Genomic DNA, 21,768 nt, shown 5'->3' with positions numbered 1-21,768 from the left:
CGGCTTTGACTCCCATTTTAGGCCAATTACCTTATTCCAGTCGACCAAATTCTTAGCTATTTTAGTAGTATTACTTCTATTCTATCGATTGAGCACAAGAAATTGCCAACTCGACTATTTCAACTACAAAATAAAGTGATCGGAAATTGGTAATTTGGCCAATTTAGTGCAAAGATCAAAATATTCCAATTTCAAATTAGGGTCCAGAATAAACAATGCAGGCATTCCTGGCACTAAACTAACATTTCCTCTGTTCATTAGTTATGTTTTCAGGCATTACAAATGAATTCCATTTTGATTTTTAATTCACATAATGAATTTTTATTCAAACCAAAAAATAGAAGACTTACTGTCATGCAATATTGTAATAATTGTATATGTAATATCAACACATTTGTGAATGTATATTAGACCCACCAGCTGGCGTGTATTAGAAGTGTGAGGCCATTTGTTTACTCTTGAGCATCGGCAAAAATTTAACATTTCCGCTACTTCGAGCTGTTTCAAGCCAGTTTCATTACTAAAACCAATCAAAATCATCTCTATTTCTGTAATATATCTTCCATTCTATCAAATGAGACCAAGAAATCACAAATACAACTGTAAAAAAACATACAAAAAACACTGCAAAGTTGCTGTTTTAATCGAAAATTATGGTCTCAGTTTTCTCTCTCATTATGCACTGTGTGCTGCAGGATTTGTTTTATGTGGTGCACATGTACCACACAGATGTATTCTCTTATATCTAGGCCCAAATTTGCCGCTCACAGCTTATCAGAGTGACCTGAGCTCATGGTGTAGATCTGCGGTTTGGACCCTCAACGTAAAGCCGTAGACCTATGGCATGGACCCTGAAAAGGTTAATTTCCTGCAGTAGCTTGGCCTAAATCGAAAATGATGAACATAAAATGGGCATTGCAACAATGTTATTATGTATATATAGTATTTATAGCACTGCTTCCCTCCTAGCTTTACCTTTATTGTCATCTCCACCCTTATTTATCCTTATATCCTGCATCAGTTCCTACCGTGCAGAGCTGTATGACCCTGGTAGGTTTAGCGCTTCCTTTGGATTATAATAATAATAATATGGCACTACTATGTACCATATTCATACAGGTAATGTTTTTATAAATAAAGACTATTTTGTTTTATTTGAAAAGAGTAATACAGTCTTTGTCTTACTTCTCTACAATCACAAATACATACAGTGAATCCTTTATTTAACACACTAATATGTAACAGGAAGGCATCTATTAAAGCTGAATTAGGAGATTATTTTTTCCATGATCATAAGAGTAACAGACAATTTTAGATTTAATGGACTTTGCTCATTAAATATATTAAAATAAGCAATAATCATGAACAAGAGATACAAGATGCAAAACAACCACGGGAGTTGAATGATGGCTCTAGGCTTTTTGTGTTGCAATTAAACACTTCAGGAGCTTGCAATGTTGCAGAAATGAGTAGGAAATCCAAGCAGATTAGTTCAGAGGAACATTCTAGCTCAAATGAGGTAGATGTCAGGCACACCAGTTGTGTCAGGCAGACTAGTGCCAAGTGCCAGAAAGATGAAGACAGTATTTAAAGCATTAGGAGACAGCCAACCCACAAACTGATAATGCAGTGATGACCTAGCAAACATAACAGTAGTGATTTGACAATTATCAAAAATTCGGTCTGACTTTGATACGATAATAAAAGACTTTAAATTCTGAATATAGATGTATCTGGCAATTGTCTTAGGAAAATTCTCTAATATTAAGGAAACTGGTCTTTGGCTGCCTCACTTAAAACAAAAAGAGACATAAAATAGTTTATCCAGAGGGAGAAGACTATAGCTTATCTATCCCACCCAACTCTTGAGCAGAGGCTGGTCTAACACAAGAAATCAGGAAAACAGGCCCAATTCCTCGGTGTGGAACTATGACACTAAAGACAATCCAAAGCATTCATATAGGACTTTGGCTTTAGGCTATGCATGATGGCCTTCATCTTTGTGGCATTTGGCACTTGTCTGCCTGGTGTCTCCTATCTCATTCGAGTTAGAACATTCCCCTGAACTAATCTGCTTGGACCTCCTACTCATTTCTGTAACACTGCAAGCTCCTGATGATGTGTTGCTTGTGACAAGGAATGCCTAGAGCTATCATTCAATTTACCCTGTGGTTTTGCATATTAAAATAAATTTTCCCAGCAGACCACAATAACAAACATTCTGTTAAATCAAGAATTGGTCATAACAATAAGAACAAAATTCTAATTTAATGAACCTTGAATGCTATATCCAAAATGAATTCAAGTCTGGATTTAACAGACTCTGTCCGGTTTCCAAAGGTCCAGCCACTGATTTTGCCCGTTAAATCCGAAGCCCTTTAAATCAGGGAATGTCAAATTGGAGGAGGGAGAGGGAGAGGGAGAAGTCTCCAGCCTGGCAAAGCTGCAGGTTGCTGATGCCTTTTGTATACAGCAAAACATAGGTGAAGATGGTAGCACTACAATTATAACAAATTTAAATGCGAGAACAAATTTAACTGTATACAGCCTCACATTTAACTACAGGGTTCTGTTCCTAACACCACGTCGATAAACAAATTCATGGCTAATTGAGGAACCCCATACTGATTCCTCAAGCATTTATAACTTCGGTTCATCGGCATTCTTTTTGTATCTTGGTCTTCAAACTAGATCACCAGTAATTTCTCAATTTCATGAATGAGGCCTTTCTGCTGCCTAGTTATTATGGCGTGAAATTCTGATGATGCTTGCACTGCCTCATTTCCTTCAAGATAGTGGAAATGATAGAATGCACCAGCTTCATGTCACAGGCTATCACTTGCATTTTCTTACCAGCTTCATATTTGCTTGTAATCTTCACTTTCACCTCAAGATGAATAGCCTTCCTATGTTTCTTGGTGCTTCCTTCAGGTGAAGTCAAGATTTTCCTTTTCACTGACATCTTGTACTGTGGGGGGTGCACAATGAAGTACAAATTTGTACAAATACTATGTAGTCTTGGAGACTGTGAAAGCTAGTGTACTGAGATGCTTGACGCTGAGATGCTGTGCTGCCCATTTCCATGACATCTTGTACTATAGGGTGCACAATAAAGTACAAATATGTAGTCTTGGAGACTGTGAAAGCTAGTGTACTGAGATGCTTGATGCTGAGACGCTGCGCTGCCCATTTCCATGACCCAAGTTCTCATACGGCATACAATACCAACTGGCTAGAGAGCCCGTCGCAACTCTGAGTTGTCAGTAAACGAGTACATTGCTAAGTGATGAGAGGCTGTATTTAAGGTGGAATGTTAGTACTGAGTGTTTATGCCATTGATACACCCAGAGAATTGAAACCTAGTGTGGTAGGCTCATAATAAGCATAGATTCGTACACTGTACCTCTCAAAAATATTCTGTGTATTACCCCAATTTTTGTCTAAATGTCCGATCTTAAAACCTAGACCTAGAGTGGAATACAGTGGACCCTTGGCTAACGAATGCATTGCATAACGTTAAATCCACCCAACAAAGCATTTGAGCGTAAAAATTTTGGCCTGGTTAACGATAAAAAACTCGCCCAACTTGATTCGTCCCGAACCTGTCCGTCCAGCCTGAGCACCTCAGCTGCCCTGCCGTCACTGTTTACAAGCCAGAGTGGCCAGTTTCATGCATACATTCGATATATTTTGTATTATTCCATTGTTTATAGTGCTTGTAACTGCTAAATAAGCCACCAAGAGCCCAAAGGAAGCTTCTAGTGCCAACCCTGTGGTAAAAAGGGTGAGAAATACTATCGTACCACGGTCAGCTGCTGCTGCACCACCGTCAGCTGTTGCTACACCACCGTCAGCTGTACTACTCGAAGATGTGGAGAGACTGTTGTTGGTGTGGTTTAACGAGAAACAATTAACGAGAAACAATTAACCCCAGAGAGTTAGCCACCCAGGAAAACCCAAGAAAATCAGAGAGTCATCAAGGACTGTCTAACTTATTTCCATTGGGGCCCTTAATCTTGTCTCCCAGGATGCGACCCACACCAGTCGACTAACACCCAGGTGAACAGGAAAAAAATGCCTGGAACTAGTGCTCATATTGGTGAATTTAAGGCCAGCACAGGTTGGTTTGAGAAATTTAAGAATCGTAGTGGCATACACAGTGTAATAAGACATGGCGAAGCTGAAAAATTCCAATGTCCTGGAAGAAAATGCCAAACAAGACCTACATTACTCAGGAGGAAAAGGCACTCCCAGGACACAAGCCTATGAAAGATAGGCTAACTTTCTTGTTTTGTTGTTATGCTAGTGGGGATTGCAAAGTGAAGCCTTTACTCATGTATTCAAATTCAAAGTTTATTCTCTATAAAGATTACAATGTTGAATTTACAGAATTTGGTTGTTGTGTGGTTTACATGTAGTTAAATAATGATTACAGAGTGTACCACTAGAACGCCTAGCATGGCTAGGCATTTCGGGCAGACTTAGTTTAATTCTTTATTTTCAAATATTACTGAAAATCCCAGAGTGTTCAAGAAAAACAGTGTCTCATCACTCATCAATACTCTTCAATAAAGGTAAGTGTCATTTTAACATTTATTTATACAGTGGACCCCCAGTTAACGATATTTTTTCATTCCAGAAATATGTTCAGGTGCCAGTACTGACCGAATTTGTTCCCATAAGGAATATTGTGAAGTAGATTAGTCTATTTCAGACCCCCAAACATACACATACAAATGCACTTACATAAATACACTTTCATAATTGGTTGCATTGGGAGGTGATTGTAAAGTGGGGGTCCACTGTATAGTTATTGTGCATCTCATTGTTTTCTTTGTAGGGAAATGTATATTTCATGAAAAAAAAAATTATTTTTTAATACTTTTGGCTGTTTGGAACGGATTAATTGGGTTTCCATTATTTCTTATGGGGAAAATTAATTCGGCTAGTGATAATTTTGTCTAATGATGAGCTCTCAGGAACGGATTAATATCGTTAGCTGAAGGGTCCACTGTAATATTTAGTCAATTAACATAAAGGAAAAAGCAAAAGATTAAAACATTACAGGGTGAAATAAGAGAACTACAGCATAAGTAAACAATCAATCATATTAAACTATACTGACCAACTTCAATGATTGCTTTGATAGCATCAATATGAACCCCATTTTCTACGGCCTGTCTAAGAACATTTTTTCCCCGGTTCCACACACGCTCTAAGAGCCGAGCCTCTCTGGATACTGCAGTAGGAAGTAGACTCTTCACTACCTCAGGATCCATCCAGGACTCAAGCGCTGTGAAGATTACTGGAACATCCATCTGGGATAAAAGAATAAATAAAATAAAATCATTTTTATCCATGAAATAGTTTTGCAGTAGTGACTTACATGAATAAGCTCCTGGTTATGCAATGCATTCTGGGTAAATTATGAATAACTTAAGGCTAACCTAATAACAGGGACAACATTTCCAATTGTACTGGGACTGAACCTGGGATTTTCTGATGAGAGCTAAGACAGTATCAATTGAGATGCAAGTAGGAAGAGATGCTGAACACAACTGTGTGTTCAACACACAATTAAACAGTCCTGGCCAAATCTGGGTGGGGAGAGACATATGGGCACATCTGTGAATACCTGACACTCCTGTTACCTAGAAGTAGATATCCAGGAGTTACTTGACCACTGTATCCAGTGGTAGGTCCTAAAAAAAAAAAATTGGAAACAAGCCAACCTGCATGATTAACCTGGGTTACCCTAGATTATTAATCCTTTGAGGTTTATTAATCTGAATAAAGTTTTCCTCAATACCAGCAGTAAATAAAAGAACACATATGAAGAGATAAAACAAACCAGTGAATGAGAATACTGTTATTATAATATATAAAAACACTTCCAATTTTTTGGATCAAGAGGCCCTTCATCAAACTGGGAATGACAGGACTGATCTGGCAGATATTTCAAACACTGAACAAGACTAACAGTGTCAGTCCCAACCACTTCAAGAAGTTCCATATAACAAATGAGGAGCAACAATTCCAAATCATGAAACTGAAATTCAGAATGTTAAACAGATAATTTCATATTCATCCAATGAGAAATATATGAAACTGCCAAATGTGTTGAAGCCTAGTCTGTACTATAGTTCAAAATTCACTTAGGGAAACTCGAGTAAAACAGAAAGCCAGGATGCGAATATAGAGTTTCTGTCATGCAATTAGTGGGAGGATCAAACCTCCACCACTCCTGTGCTAAATAAAGATAAAGATAAAGATTTTATTTCCTTGTAAAGGTTACAATGTGTAATTACAATTTTGGTTTAATAAGTACAGTACAAGGACAGCCACTATCATGCCGGGGCATTTCGGGCAGACTAATCCTAGTACATAATAACTACTCAAATCTAGATAAAATAATAATGGTTAAGTTTATTAAAATCTTATTTAATCTTAAGACTAATGCAAGGTAGTCAAGGTGGAGGTTTGTAAGAATAATAATCTTGAAGTTGCACATAATAAAAACAATATTACAATTAATGGTTCAAGCAGTTCAGGTAGTGAGTTCCAGATCTTCAGGCCCTTTATGTGCATTGCATTTTTGCATAGTATGAGACTAGCATGAGGGACGTCGAAGAGTGCCTTATGCCTTGTGTTGTGACTGCGTTCTGTTGAAGATATCAAGAAGTTTGAGTGGAGGGTTTATACTGGAGTTTAATGTTCTGTATATGTAGAAGGCACAATAACATGAGTGTATGTCTCGTATTATTTAGCAAGTTCAGGCTTTTGAAAAGTGGTGGGGTGTGTTGTCTAGCACAGGAGATGGTAATCATCGACACAGCAGCTTTTTGTTGGGTTATTAAAGGTTTAAGGTGGTTGGCTGTGGTTGACCCCCAGGCACAAATACCATAGGTGAGGCAGGGAAATATTATAGAGTGGTATAGAGTAAGGAGTGTTATTTGGAGTACACAGCATTGTATTTTAGAAAGGATGCCTACTGATTTGGAAATTTTCTTGGATATATGTTGGATGTGGGAATGAAATTTAAGATTACAGTCAAGGAGAAGACCTAGAAATTTACTCTCAGTGTTTATTATTATTATAATCAAAAAGAAGCGCTAAACCACAAGGACTATACAGCTCTCAGTGTTTAACACTTCATATAAATATCAAGTAAAATGACAAATTGTGCACAGCCACAGGCAATGAACAATTTGGGCTAATGTTTAGCATCATGGTTTACCAAGAACTAGAACTGTTTGGTTGTTCAGCCTAGAATATTCCCAACATCCTTATTAATTCAATGGCACCGTTACCAATTTTCAGCTATCTGAACATTTTGCTATGTTACCCACAGGTTGAGATGGGGTGCATAATAAGGATATTAAATTGAAAACTGGTGAATACACTGCTTTTCAATGAACATAATAAATACACATATCTATCAGCATAAATGTCACATAAAAGAGACCCCGTGGCCTGGCTGACAAAGCTCTCACATCACGATTCACGAAATCGTAATGACACGATTGCAAACAAACCATACCACGGATGGGGATAGAACCCACAATCAGAGTCTCAAGACTCCAGACCATCGTGTTAGCCACTGGACCAGCTAGCCACAATAAGATTCATCCAACTAGGTATATTTATACACCATAGGACTTGAGCTAGAGTTCGTCACGGTCACGCTAGCTGGGGATTCGTGTGTAAAAACTTGCATTTGTGGTCACAGTGGTGCCTATGCTAACCTTCCTATGGTGTAGAAATATACCTAGTTGGATGAATATTGTTGTGGAAAATAAATTCCCATAATTATACTGTATATATTTTTATAATGTAAATATACATGATTAATGCACTACTGTTGTTCTAAATTGTATTTTGAATAGAACCAACTGGGTTCGCCCTGCGCCTGCGCGGATGTGCGGGGGAGGGAGAGGTCGAGTCAGGGCAGAGAGAGGCGGGAGTGTTTTGAATGTAGTGAGGAGGCTGTGAAAACATGGGACCAGGAAATTGGCATTCACGGCAGCCTAAGGATTAATATGGGCCTCACTTCATAATAGGAAGTGTCGCAACTGTTCCTGGTGAAGAGTGAGGGAACATGATTTATGGGACCACCGTAAAAAGGTGGTAAAATTAGTGAATAATGATGGTTCGACCGGGGGTGACTGGTGCGCGGCCATGGTGTGTGTCCAGGGGAAATACCCGTGAGTTAATCCTCACTCATCGGTCTCAGATCTTAATGGAGTGACCTCTAATGTGTATAATAATTATGAGACATTAAATCGTCTTGTGAATTGTAATGTAATCAGTGATAATAACACTAAGTTAAGAGAATATGTGAAGTGAAATGAGTCGCCGTTCTCAGAGTGAGCATCTGTTTATCTCGTGTTCCTGTCTCGAGGATAGTGAAGGTTTTATGGAGTTACGACTTCTAAACCGGGATAAACCAACGAATACCTCATCCTGTTGGAATAAGAACTGTGTCGGTGTAGCAGGACATCGAAATGAGATGGTGAATGGAGGAAATAGGAGTATCAATCACCCACAGTTAAGTAACCCTTCTAGTTATAGCAGACTGATACTGGCCAGTTAGGTATGTTGTAATTGGATAGGTTATGGATGATCCAGCTACATCAAGTGACCACCAGAGAATATCTGGTAAGTGGTGGGGTTATGTACAAGTGTTTTTCCTTGATGGATATATCCAAGTGTAACCTACCCCCCCCTTCATTCAGTTAAACTAATATAATTATACAGTCCACAATTAATTAGTAGCGCCGTACTTGTGGGTGCTATCCAATTTATACTGGTCCCGGATAGATATATGTAAGATTGTGAGGTCGAAGGAACCACCTGCCATGACCAGGGGTGGTTAAGTTTTCTCACATGTCTACACGGGGTGACTACGGTAAACAATATGGTTGTCTCCCAATGAGATTACTTGTATGCATGTAATGTTGAGGTTCATACAGGTAACACCCTACAAAATTTTCCATAATTATTGTAGCTAGCTGGTCCAGTGGCTAACGCGACGGTCAGGAGTTTTGAGAGTTATCGCGTGTTCTATCCCCATTCGTGGTATGGTTTCTCTCACTTCACAAACGGAGGGTCCGAGTTTGATTCCCGGTGGGGTAGAAACACTTCGACGTGTTTCCTTACACCCATTGCTCTATTCACCTAGCAGCAAGTAGGTACCTGGGTGTTAGTCGACTGGTGTGGGTCACATCCTGGGGGACAAGACTGAGAACCCCGAATGGAAGTAAGAGACAGTCCTCGATGACACACTGCCTTTTCCTGGGTTATCCTGGGTGGCTAACCCTGCGGTGTTAAAAATCTGAACGAAATTTTAAATTTTCCGAGAGGTAAAAATTTTGAAACAACAAGCTGATGAAACACTATGGCAGAATTGAAAGGTTTTCCCCAGTGTACTCACCATAGAGTCATCCAGCATCTGGGTGTAGAGGGAGGCTCCATGGTGCCTCAGCTCCTTGATCAGCTCGTGATGGCCACCACGGATGAGAAAGAATAACAGTGGTGCCCCTCGCTCGCTAAGCTTTCTGATGTCAATATTAATTTTTTTTCTGGTGGGGGATTCCAAGAGTTCTCTCACAGCCGATACATTCCCTGCCAGGGAATGGTGGACGAGACACTGAAATGGAATCACAGAGAAGAGTAATAATTTATATCTGAATAGGTAGCTCATCCAAATAATTTTATTCTTCAGCTCTAAATGTGGTAAAATCCTGAAATTCATGATGATTAGGTTTTGAGAAATTAATAAGTTTATTTAGGTACAGGTATACATCCCGTAGCTCAATCGCTAGTGCACTCAGGTCTCACACTGACGTCCAGAGTTCGAATCCCCGGTATGGCTGGAAAACATTAGGACGTTTCCATAAGACACCTGCTGTCCATGTTCACCCATCAGTATAAAATGGGTACCTGGGTGTTAATCGACTGGTGTGGGTCGCATCCTGGAGTTTACCTGGAGAGAGTTCCGGGGGTCAACGCCCCTGCGGCCCGGTCTGTGACCAGGCCTCCTGGTGGATCAGAGCCTGATCAACCAGGCTGTTACTGCTGGGACAAAACTGACCTAATCTGCCGAAATGCTCGGCATAACAAGCGGCTTTCTATATAGTAGTATGTCATTGATGTTAACTAGGCCTGTATACCTTGTACATGTACTTGTAGAAATAAATAAAAAAGAAGCGCTAAACCCACCAGGGTCATACAGTGCTGCAACAAAACCAGAGGATTGCATACATAGCTTCAAAACAGCAAAAGATACATTACTTATACGATACAAACACCCAAGAAATATATCAGAAAAAAATGAAATAAAGCCTTGTTAATAAAAAAAAAAATTCTCCACAGTGAGAAGCCCCCCAAAAAGGAAAAATAAAATACTGTGTTACGGTGTTAATGTACCTACCATGGAAGGCTTGATGCTCAATAGGAGGGAAATAATGGCTTCATTGCCAGTGCTAATGGCTAGTTCCTTCAAGGTCATTCCTCCACGGATCAGGTCAACTCGGCACCATGAATTAACCAGTTGACGAACCTGTCAATGAGGGGAGTACAAGAGTTACACGTAATTACACGTATTATTATTGTTTTTGTTATTATTAATTACACTACATAAGACAGAAAATACTGCACAACACAATAACGCCAAATATCAACAAAATAACAAAAAAAAAAAAAATGCCATAACATTCCATATATCACAGTAACTGCGTTTAAAGGATAATTTATGTCCAATGGAGTCTGATAAAGACTCAGGTGTCCCGTATCTCTTATTGCTAGCACACTCAGCTTACACATTCAGGTCCAGGGGTCGATCCCCGGTACGGATAGAAACATTAGGCCGTATTTCCTTAAGACACCTGCTGTCCATGTTCACCTAGCAGTAAAATAGGTACCTGGGTATTAGTGGACTGGTGTGGACAGTATCCTGGCGACAAAATTAACCTAATTTCCCCGAAATGCTCTGCATAACAAGGGACTTTCTATAAAGTAGTATGTCATTGATGTCATTTAGGACTGTATACCTTGTACATGTACTTGTTGAAATAAGAGATGAGATAAGATAAGATTTTCTTCAGATTTTTAACTCCGGAGGGTTAGCCACCCAGGATAACCCAAGAAAGTCAGTGCGTCATCGAGGACTGTCTAACTTATTTCCATTGTGGTCCTCAAATCTTGTCCCCCAGGATGCGACCCACACCAGTCGACTAACACCCAGGTACCTATTTGCTGCTAGGTGAACAGGACAGCAGGTGGAAGGAAACTCGTCGATATGTTTCCACCCGCCAGGAATCGAACCCGGGTCCTCCGTGTGTGAAGCGAGAGCTTTAGCCACCAGGCCACTTCTGCATTCCTGCTTTTTTTACGCTACTGCTCAGGAAGGGTTGTAGGTGCACAATAAACTGCCCAGGCGGCAGAATTAGCTAATATGGACGAAAATTATAAAAGAATCAAAGTTTTTTTCTGGAAAGAGGAACTGGGAAAATGAAAATTTCCTTGACTAAATCCCGGCAAATTCATTTTCACTAAGTTTTGGAACTTCATACCCTAATCGGCAGAAGGTCAAAGTTCCTTATCAAAAAAATAAAAAATCAAAATCAAAATTTTATTTCTTTGTAAAGGTTACAACATGTGTGTTTACACTTGAGGGAGTGAATAGACTTATATCAAACCCTATCAGAGGCAGACGTTTACACACAGTTAATTTTAGCGGTATCGCTTGAGCGGCTAGTTTATTATGCTAGTTTATTGTGCTAGTTTATTGTATGAGTGGTAGATAAAAAAAAAAAGGATTACTAGTCACACTCAGGAAACCCAATCTGAGTCAACAACAACAGGCTTTCCCGAGGCATACCCCTCAAAAAACGTTCCTTGATGCTGGTGAGGGGCTCTTGATCTAGGGAATTGGATCTGTGCTCCAGTTAACCGAATTAAGCCTGAATACGTTCCACATCCCCCCCTCCACAGGCGCTGAATAATCCTACGGGTTTAGCGCTTCCTCCTTGATTATAATAATAATAATAATAATCCCGAGGCATAGAAGCTGATGTATGGCGCCCCGGTCAATTGCCCAGAAGTATGATAACGAGGACGAACGTCCCATAAATAAATAAAAAACGGAAATTTCGATACTGATGTTTAAGGCAAGTGAAGAGCGAAACGTCATCACTCCAACATGGGCAGCGAAGTCCTTAAGTCAGGTGGACGTCACACCTGACCACCAGCAGAGCCAGATACACACCTTTACCCTACACCATCCTTTGTATTGTGATTAGCAATGCTTAATTAATGTTTGTTGCTGGTCTGTGATCTAAATTCTGAAATTAATGGGTCTAAGCCTGAAATTAATTTCGGCTTTGTCATATCTATATTAATACCAGCTGTGAAAATTACTAAGCAGCAAGATTAAAAGCAGATATTGTGCTATAAAGTGCAATATACAGTGTCCAGGGCAGAGATAAGGATTAAGAAAAGGGCAATTAATACCAGTGATCTGTGTATCAAAATCTGAGTTATTACTAAGTTTTTGTTCCACTATCACTTTATTGGAGAGAGTTGTGTATGAACTGTGCGATCCATGGGGGTCATACCACTGCTAGGGAATGAGAAATGAGGCTGATCCAAGGAAGTGGAAGGTACTCTTAGTTCTTGAACCCTTCACCAGGAACAAGGTACCCTTCCACTTACCATTCCTTCCTTGAATGTTTCACGAACATCATTTTTTTATGAAAAATAATATTAACTAAAACAGTAGTCAATAAATAAAAGTCAAAATACCATCACTGGGATTTTAAATCCCAGTGATGGTATTTTGCCGGATTACCGCATAGGCAAACTAGGCATTTGCCTAGGGCCCCGCGCATTTGGGGGCCCCGCGCATTTGGGGGCCCCGCAGTCCAAGGGGTTCAGGGGCTCATCCAAGACTGCGCACATGGTGCAAGTGCAAAGGGGTCCCTACCTAAAAAGTTCAAGTGTTTGGAGAGTAAAATTGATTTTTAAAAATTAATCAAAACAAAAATAAATAATGAAATAAAATAAAATAAAAATAAATAAACCTAACCATAGATGGCAACACTCAACACGCCTTTGTTTACATCAGAACAGCTGATATCCCCCCAATTGACAGAAAAAAAAATAATAATTAAAAAATTAATAATAATTGATAATGAAAAATTTGTATTTGCATGATTACAGACAGTGATACATCCTCATTATGGCATCTCGTGAACGTGATGTTGGACGTTCTTATGCGAGTGGGTCACAGAAAAGAAAGAAGAAAATTCAAGAAGAAGAACAGAAAAAGAAAGATGTAGGAAGCTGCAGAAAGATCACAGACATGCTCACGAAAACAGTTTCTGATGTTACCAGTACAGTTGAATCTGCAGATACGTCAGATCATACAGAAAGCCCTCCCTCCATTATTTCTCAGCCAGCATCTACTTTTTCTGTGTCTCCTCTCAATGTCTCAACGGACATTTCATCCACAGGATTTGTCTTAAAAGATCCTGCCTCATGGCCAAATGTAATCCCAGATTCTCTACATAATGCTTTCATTGCAGAAAACTTCAGTCAAACTCTGAACATTGACTTTAGGAAATCAGCAAGGATTTATGATGATGGAAGTCGTCGTTGTTTAAAGTCATCTATGTTTTATAGGAAGCTTGCAAATTCAGAAACTGTGAAAAGATCATGGATGGTATACTCTGAAAGCTCAGGAAAAGTGTACTGTTCAGCATGCAAGCTATTTTCTACCAAAGAAAATAGAAGCACTGTATCTTACATGTCATCTACTATATGCAATGAATTTATTGAACTGATAACTAAGAAGGTCCTCAATAACATCATAGCAGCTGTGAAAACTGCAAAATACTTTGCAATAAGTGTAGATTCAACACCAGATATTTCACATACAGATCAATTGACATTCATTGTTCACTTTGTCAACTCCAGTGGTAAGCCTGTAGAGCGCTTTATAAAATTCATTCCTCTTTCAGGCCATGATGGAAAAACAATGATTAATGTAGTACTGGATACTCTGCTTGAACATGATCTCTCTATTATGGATTGCCGTGGCCAGAGCTACGACAATGCAAGTAACATGTCGGGTAAATATAATGGATTGCAAGCCCGTATCAAGCAAATCAACCCACTTGCTGAATATGTGCCCTGCTCAGCACATTCTCTTAATCTTGTTGGGTCATGTGCTGCTGAGTGTTGTGTCGCTGCAGTTTCATTTTTTGGACTTTTACAAGCACTCTTTAATTTTTTCTCTGCTTCAACGCATCGGTGGAGTATACTCAAGTCAACTATTCATGGAGATGTCATCAAATCATTATCAACAACAAGGTGATCAGCGCAGCATGATGCAACACATGCTTTGAAAGACAGCTTTGCTGAAATACGTTCTGCTTTGATCCAAATAGCAGAGGATGAAGACCAGACAGCAACTACAAGAAGCGAAGCAGCCAGCTTAGCACCAAAATTGGAAGATTTTGAATTGGCCTTACTCTGTGTGCTTTGGGACTGTATACTGGAATGGTTAAATGCCACGAACAAGACACTTCAGAAAATTGAAATTGAAATGGCTACTTGTGCTAACCTCTATGCAGGCTTAGTGGAATTTGTAAGCTCACTTCGCAATGATGAAGCTTTTGAAATGTTTGAAGAGAAAGCTAAACTGCTGGTGAAAGACTACAGTTACTGGGCTGATCATCAGCGGTCAAGGAAGAGGAAACACAATTTTGAAGAGCCAGACAATGAAATTGTGTTGCTACCAAGGCAGAAATGTAAGACAGCTACATACTTCGTCATTCTGGATTCATTGATTACAGAATTGGTGAAAAGAAAAGAAATCTACCAGAATCTCAATGACAAGTTTGGATTTCTGTTCAAAATTACTACTATGCCAGATGCAGAATTGAGAGAAGCTGCATTAAAGTTGCAACAACACCTTTCAGCAGATGTTCAGGACACATTTGTTGAAGAAATAGTTCATTTTTCTGGGTATATGAATCAGATTAAAGCTCCACCTGAAAAATGTGCGCCCTCAGCTGCTTTGAAACATTTAAGAATGCAGGTATCTCAGAAACCTTCCCTAATGTTGACATAGTGTATCGCCTTTACCTAACACTTCCAGCTACTAACTGTGAAGGAGAACGTTCATTTTCTGCTTTGAAAAAAGTGAAAAACCAGCTCCGTTCAACAATGAGCCAAGACAAATTGTGTAACCTAGCCTTGTTGACCACTGAGTCTGATCTAACAAGAAATATTGATTTTCAGAATATAATTGATGATTTTGCCAATATGAAATCCAGAAAAAAGTTAATTTAAGAAGTGCCTGTGAATATAAACAATTCTTTACTTTCTTGAGTTTATGTGATTTGATAGTCTTATGCATGATGCAATGATAACAATAATGGTCAGTGATTTATAAAGGGAATAATAGTGCTGTAGTGGTTATGCTGAATATAGTAGGTACATGATGTCACTACTTTAATAGCCTAATCTAGTAATACTATGCTGTCTTGAGTTTATTCTCTTTAAAATGCATGATTTAACAAGATAGTTATAATGGCTGTTGGTAAATGGTTTTGGCTGTCTTGATGTACTTTCCCTATTAAATTTAATCTAAATAGCCAGAATGTATTTAATTAGACCTTAAACAGGCTCACACCGACCCCCCCCCACCCCCAAGCTGGAAGGGGTCGCTTCGCTTACCCGTAACTCAAAGGGGCCCCGCCAATCTGAATAGCCTAGGGCCCGGAGACTTCTTAATTCGGCCCTGACTGGGAACGGCCTGAGCTTGCTACCATCTGCAGCTCATAACACTGCCATCCCCACGAGCCCCTTTGGGGCGGGGCAGATGGTAGACCAGAGGCCTAGCTTCTCCCTACGAGCCCGTGAGGGCGGGGAATGTGGCTAGGCCTGGGGACACTTGGTCCCAAAGATGAGGAGGTACTTGTACCTCCTCCCATAGGAGCCTTAAGTCTCGAGACACTCCCCAGATAGGGAGCCAAGGCCGGGTCGCCACTACTTGGAAAAGACCCGGGCCGGGAGAATACCGGCGGATAAAAAAAAATCACTGGAATGTGCTAATACGTAAGGGGAGAGTAAAAATATCAAAAACTCTCTCTTCATTACCTTGCTTATGTTTTCTGTAGCCACAGCTCTCCAGAGACCAGGACAGTAGAACCTGAAAACACGCTGCACCGCCACGGCAGGACCACATATCGGCTGCCTGGGATCGAGGTCATCCCAATAATCGTCTTCATATTCGGTATTGTAGTCTTGGCGGCAGTGGTCACGTTTGTGCAGAAGGTGAGGAAAGGACGGGTTGTGTTCATGACACTTGCGAGAGTGTGCCTGACTTGGGTTACTTGGTTGAGATACATTCACTTCCTCTTCCTCGTCTACTTCGTCTAATTCCTTTTCTTTATCGTCGGGTTTTTGAGTGTTCCGGGATGGTTTCTGATGTCCTTTATTGATCTGTAGAGATAATGATACATGTACAGTAGTGTGTAATTTGTATGACTTTCGCATGCACTTAATATATACTGAAATTAACTACAGTAAACAAGAACAGGATGAATGAAATTATACAGCTTTTAATTATCCTGTGGTAGTGTTTCCAAGAATTATTCACAAGTACTGTATTAATCATTAATGCAAACCCTGATTACTTGTGTTTGTCTACAGCACATGAAATTAATAATTTTGCTTGAATAAAACAAATATACTAACAATTACACAGAATCTGTTAGTTATTTACTCAAGTCCAAGAATCCTGACCTTCCCTGACCTGATTAAGTCTCTTTTCTTTCCGTTCTGAGCTGGCAGCTACTTCAACCTCCTCCCAGAGACTAACACCATCGTGTTGTGCGTGAAGGTCAGCACCACACTGCAGTAGTGCGTCACACACAGCTGCATCGCCTACAAAAAAAGGGAATCCTTATATTAACTATGTGGATGCATTTCCGTTGCTTCGTGATCCGAGAAAGTAATCCACCCATGTCCCATAACTCTTGCTTCCCTCCGTCTCATCCCACGCTGGAGGCAGAGTAGTTGAACATCCGAACCATCAATAGGGTTTAGGAGCTTTATCAAGCCGACGGCTTGATAAAGCTCCTGGAAAGCGAAACGTTCCCACAATAAAATGTCACATTAGATGCACTTGTGTCCTTTTACCTAACAATTTGGATTTAACTGAGTTTTTGCATTAGGAACAAAATAAATTTACCCAGAGGACCATAATAATGATGGACAATTCTGGATTGAAAAGACTGTTATATCAGAAATCAGTTTACCCACCAGGCCACACGGGTAACAGATAATTCTGGATTTAGAGGACTTTGTCCAGCATTTACACATGTTCGTCCACAGATTTTTACCTATTAAATTCGAAATCTACTAAATATGGAAATTTTACAGTACAAGGTGATATAATCCTATACTGGTCAGTGCTACTAGGCACAACGGAGATAAGATCTCACAATATTATAAATAGGTATTATTGTTAGCGATACAAAATCATGTGACAGAAATATGTGAAGTCCGCAAAAAAAAAAAAAAAAATCCTGATGGTATTTACAGCTGAAGAACTGCCAGCATTCCAGGGAATACTGAAGCATATACTTTTGTGGTAATATTAGAAGAGGCAACAAAGCACCTGAATGTTCTATTAATATGTTTAAAATAGTTCGTCTTAAACTGTGTTATCCTGCAGTGAGATAATGTGTTTTACTGAATCAGATGACTCAGATCTAAGTTTTCATGCAAAAATAGATGATGGACGGGAACTTGAGCTGTGGTCCTAGCTGCATCAGGGCCGCCCATTTTTCTGGTTATTTATTGACTATCATTCATTACAACTTATTTTGAGTTTTTGCAAGTGATAATGTTAAAACGCTGAAAGGACTTCAAATAAAAAAATAAAAAATCGTATAGGGAACTACCTCTGCGAGCAGCGTAGTGGAGGGGAGTGAGACCAGACGCGTCCCGGCCATTGATATCCACGCCAGCATCACATAACATATACACAATGGCCATCCTGGCCTGATGGTGCCTCTCTTGTGATGGTTCTCTCGCCCAAGCCCACGGTGGGTGCGGCGGCGTCTTGAAGCTCTCAGGGACGTGAGGAGTGTCCTTGCGGAGAGGCGGGCCGTCGTGGGTTTTCACACCGTATGTGGTCAGTACCTTGGGTTGAGTGGCTAGGTCTTCGTCCCGCCGGCCGTCGCCGGAACTATTGGGTTTGCCCCAGTCCTCCCGCACTTCGAGTCCATTTTCTCGTAGTCTCTTGCAGAAAGAAGCAATGTAGTCTTCGCCAGACTTGGCCAACACGTGGAGAGGCGACCAGCCATCCTAAGGAAGGGACAAGAGAAAAATAAACCCCTTGAAGTTTGTGCTGACAGAGATGGGAAATGCAGTTACTGAGAGAAAACAATGAGGGTGAGCAAGGCACATTTGCAACATTTAGGAATCTTTATTGACGAAACGTTTCGCCTGTGCTGTAGTACGATTCGTCAGTCGAATTCAGAGATGAATTATTCCCCCGGAGACGTCAGCCTTGGAGGGAGACGAAGCCTTTTACTTATTAACTTGCAGGTATTGTGCACCATTTATAATAATAGTGTGATGCTGAAGAGGTATTGTGGGAATTAGTAATGCAGGGGAGAGAGGGATCCACTTACCTTGAGGCAGGACGGGCGTTCCCTGAGGACGTGGGCGTGGAGGTCGAGAAGGTGTCTCACAGCTTGTGGGTGTGGTGAGAGTATGGCAGCCTGGAGCTCACTCACCACAGAGGCGCTCATCATGCCCGCCGCCCGCACGCCCACCGCCACGCCTCACACCCACACACTGACCACGCCCACCGCCACGCCTCGCTCCCACACACTAACAAAATACAGACCAGCTAAGTTCGTCACGCAATATATATATATATATATATATATATATATATATATATATATATATATATATATATATATATATATATATATATATATATATATATATATATGTCGTGCCGAATAGCCAGAACTTGCGATCTTGGCTTAAATAGCAACGCTCATCTTGCCATATAGGACAAGTGAAAATTTGTGTATGCAATAATTTCGCCAAAATCACTCTGAACCTAACGATAAAAATATATTTGATTGTGTTTGTTTAGTACTAAATTATTGTAAACGTATTTAAAATATATTTAGTTGGGTTAGGCTAAAATAAATTGTTCTTGTTATAATAAGGTTAGGTAAGTTTTCTAAGATTCTTTTGGTGCAAAATTAAATTTTTTTTACATTAACATTAATGAAAAAATATATCTTTAAACGTATAAGAGAAAATTTCAGAAAGGGCTTAATTTTAAATGAGTTCTTGCTGATTGGCCAGTTTTACATATTCGGCACGACACATATATATATATATATATATATATATATATATATATATATATATATATATATATATATATATATATATATATATATATATATATGTCGTGCCGAATAGGCAGAATTTGCAATCTTGGCTTAAATAGCAACGCTCATCTTGCCATATAGGACAAGTGAAAATTTGTGTATAATAATTTCGCCAAAATCATTCTGAACCTAACGAAAAAAAATATGTCACTGTGTTTGTTTAGTATTAAATTACTGTAAACAAATCTAAAATATATTTAGTTGGGTAAGGCTAAAATAAATTGTTCTTGTTATAATAAGGTTAGGTAAGTTTTCTAAGATTCTTTTGGTGCAAAATTAAAAATTTTTACATTAACATTAATGAAAAAAATATATCTTTAAATGTATAAGAGAAAATTTTAGAAAGGACTTAATTTTAAATGAGTTCTTGCTAATTGACCAGTTTTACATATTCGGCACGACATATATATATATATATATATATATATATATTTATATATATATATATATATATATATATATATATATATATATTTTTCAACAAGTCGGCCGTCTCCCACCGAGGCAGGGTGACCCAAAAAAGAAAGAAAATCCCCAAAAAGAAAATACTTTCATCATCATTCAACACTTTCACCACACTCGCACATTATCACTGTTTTTGCAGAGGTGCTCAGAATACAACAGTCTAGAAGCATACACATATAAAGATACACAACATATCCCTCCAAACTGCCAATATATATTATATATATATATATATATATATATATATATATATATATATATATATATATATATATATATATATATATATATATATATATATATATATATATATATATTTATATAACAATTACACATTATAGAACTCTCTCTTAATTGGTTAATGGATACTTATTTGCGGAGTGTCTTTGAGATTACGATGTTATCCTGAATCCCGTTTTCTCTGGATGCTGAATCTTTTTTTTTTTTTTGCTGAATCCTCCCGTCTTGAGCAGGATTCAGTTCGCGGTTTATGGTTCCCACAGTAATATACCGTCGCGAGGTATTCTGACTATACACTATCTTCTCTAGGGAGGATCCTAGGTGCTGGTGAGTAATTCTTGATTTAGGGAATTGAACCTGGGTTCCAAATCCTTGAATCCAGCCTGAATGCCTCCTATGGGTTTGGTGCTCTCTCATAAATAAATACAGTTAACTGTACTATATCGTATAAAAAGTTGTCGTCACTCGAACGCAGACCATTTAGACACGATCGCAATTTGCCCAAAATGCTGTACATTCTAGGGGTTTGTTGAATTACATTGTACTTATGTACATACTCAGCGTAAATGCATCTCACGTTCTTCGAATACATCCTTGAAATTAGCGGTAATCAGGACGATATCGCGACATGCGAGACCGCGATTTCCGACATCACTTTTCCGTGTAAATCGCTAGTTACACTGAAGTTCTACCGTTCCTATATCTTATACTAGTCAGAGCCTAAATATTATATATATATATATATATATATATATATATATATACATATATGTATATATATATATATATATATATATATATATATATTCTTTCTTTCAACACACTGGCTGTATCCCACCGAGGCAGGGTGGCCCAAAAGGAAAAACGAAAGTTTCTCCTTTTACATTTAGTAATATATACAGGAGAAGGGGTTACCAGCCCCTTGCTCCCGGCATTTTAGTCGCCTCTTACAACACGCATGGCTTACGGAGGAAGAATTCTGTTCCACTTCCCCAGGGAGGTAAGAGGAAATAAACAAGAACACGAACTAGAAAGAAAATAGAAGAAAACCCAAAGGGGTGTGTATATATATGCTTGTGCATGTGTATGAGACAGAAAAAATAAGACACCAGCAATCCTACCATCATGTAAAACAATTACAGGCTTCAGTTTTACACTCACCTGGCAGGACGGTAGTACTTCCCTGGGCGGTTGCTGTCTACCAACCTACTACCTAGGCTATATATATATATATATATATATATATATATATATATATATATATATATATATATATATATATATATATATATATATATATGGATATCAGATTGGAGGGAGAGAGTATGGAGGAGGTGAATGTATTCAGATATTTGGGAGTGGACGTGTCAGCGGATGGGTCTATGAAAGATGAGGTGAATCATAGAATTGATGAGGGGAAAAGGGTGAGTGTTGCACTTAGGAGTCTGTGGAGACAAAGAACTTTGTGCTTGGAGGCAAAGAGGGGAATGTATGAGAGTATAGTTTTACCAACGCTCTTATATGGGTGTGAAGCATGGGTGATGAATGTTGCAGCGAGGAGAAG

The 21,768-nt window shown here is 39.1% G+C and overlaps 1 protein-coding gene across 1 annotated transcript in view; it reads right to left on the bottom strand.

Annotated features, from left to right (window-relative positions):
• LOC128699147 (uncharacterized) overlaps positions 1 to 21,768 on the bottom strand; it is a 46,536-nt gene that overhangs the window by 22,913 nt on the left and 1,855 nt on the right. The window contains exons 2-8 of the mRNA XM_070096651.1: positions 18,714 to 18,915; positions 17,979 to 18,384; positions 16,826 to 16,956; positions 16,168 to 16,512; positions 10,433 to 10,561; positions 9,434 to 9,649; positions 5,126 to 5,318 (exon numbers count right to left, since the gene is read on the bottom strand). Of these exons, the coding sequence (XP_069952752.1) occupies positions 5,126 to 5,318; positions 9,434 to 9,649; positions 10,433 to 10,561; positions 16,168 to 16,512; positions 16,826 to 16,956; positions 17,979 to 18,384; positions 18,714 to 18,836 (1,543 nt within the window). The 5' untranslated portion in view covers positions 18,837 to 18,915. The remainder of the gene's footprint in view (positions 1 to 5,125; positions 5,319 to 9,433; positions 9,650 to 10,432; positions 10,562 to 16,167; positions 16,513 to 16,825; positions 16,957 to 17,978; positions 18,385 to 18,713; positions 18,916 to 21,768) is intronic.

The sequence above is a fragment of the Cherax quadricarinatus genome, chromosome 54 (assembly GCF_038502225.1).
Source record: "Cherax quadricarinatus isolate ZL_2023a chromosome 54, ASM3850222v1, whole genome shotgun sequence".
Taxonomy (NCBI): domain Eukaryota; kingdom Metazoa; phylum Arthropoda; class Malacostraca; order Decapoda; family Parastacidae; genus Cherax; species Cherax quadricarinatus.
This window is presented reverse-complemented; position numbering and strand designations above follow the sequence as displayed.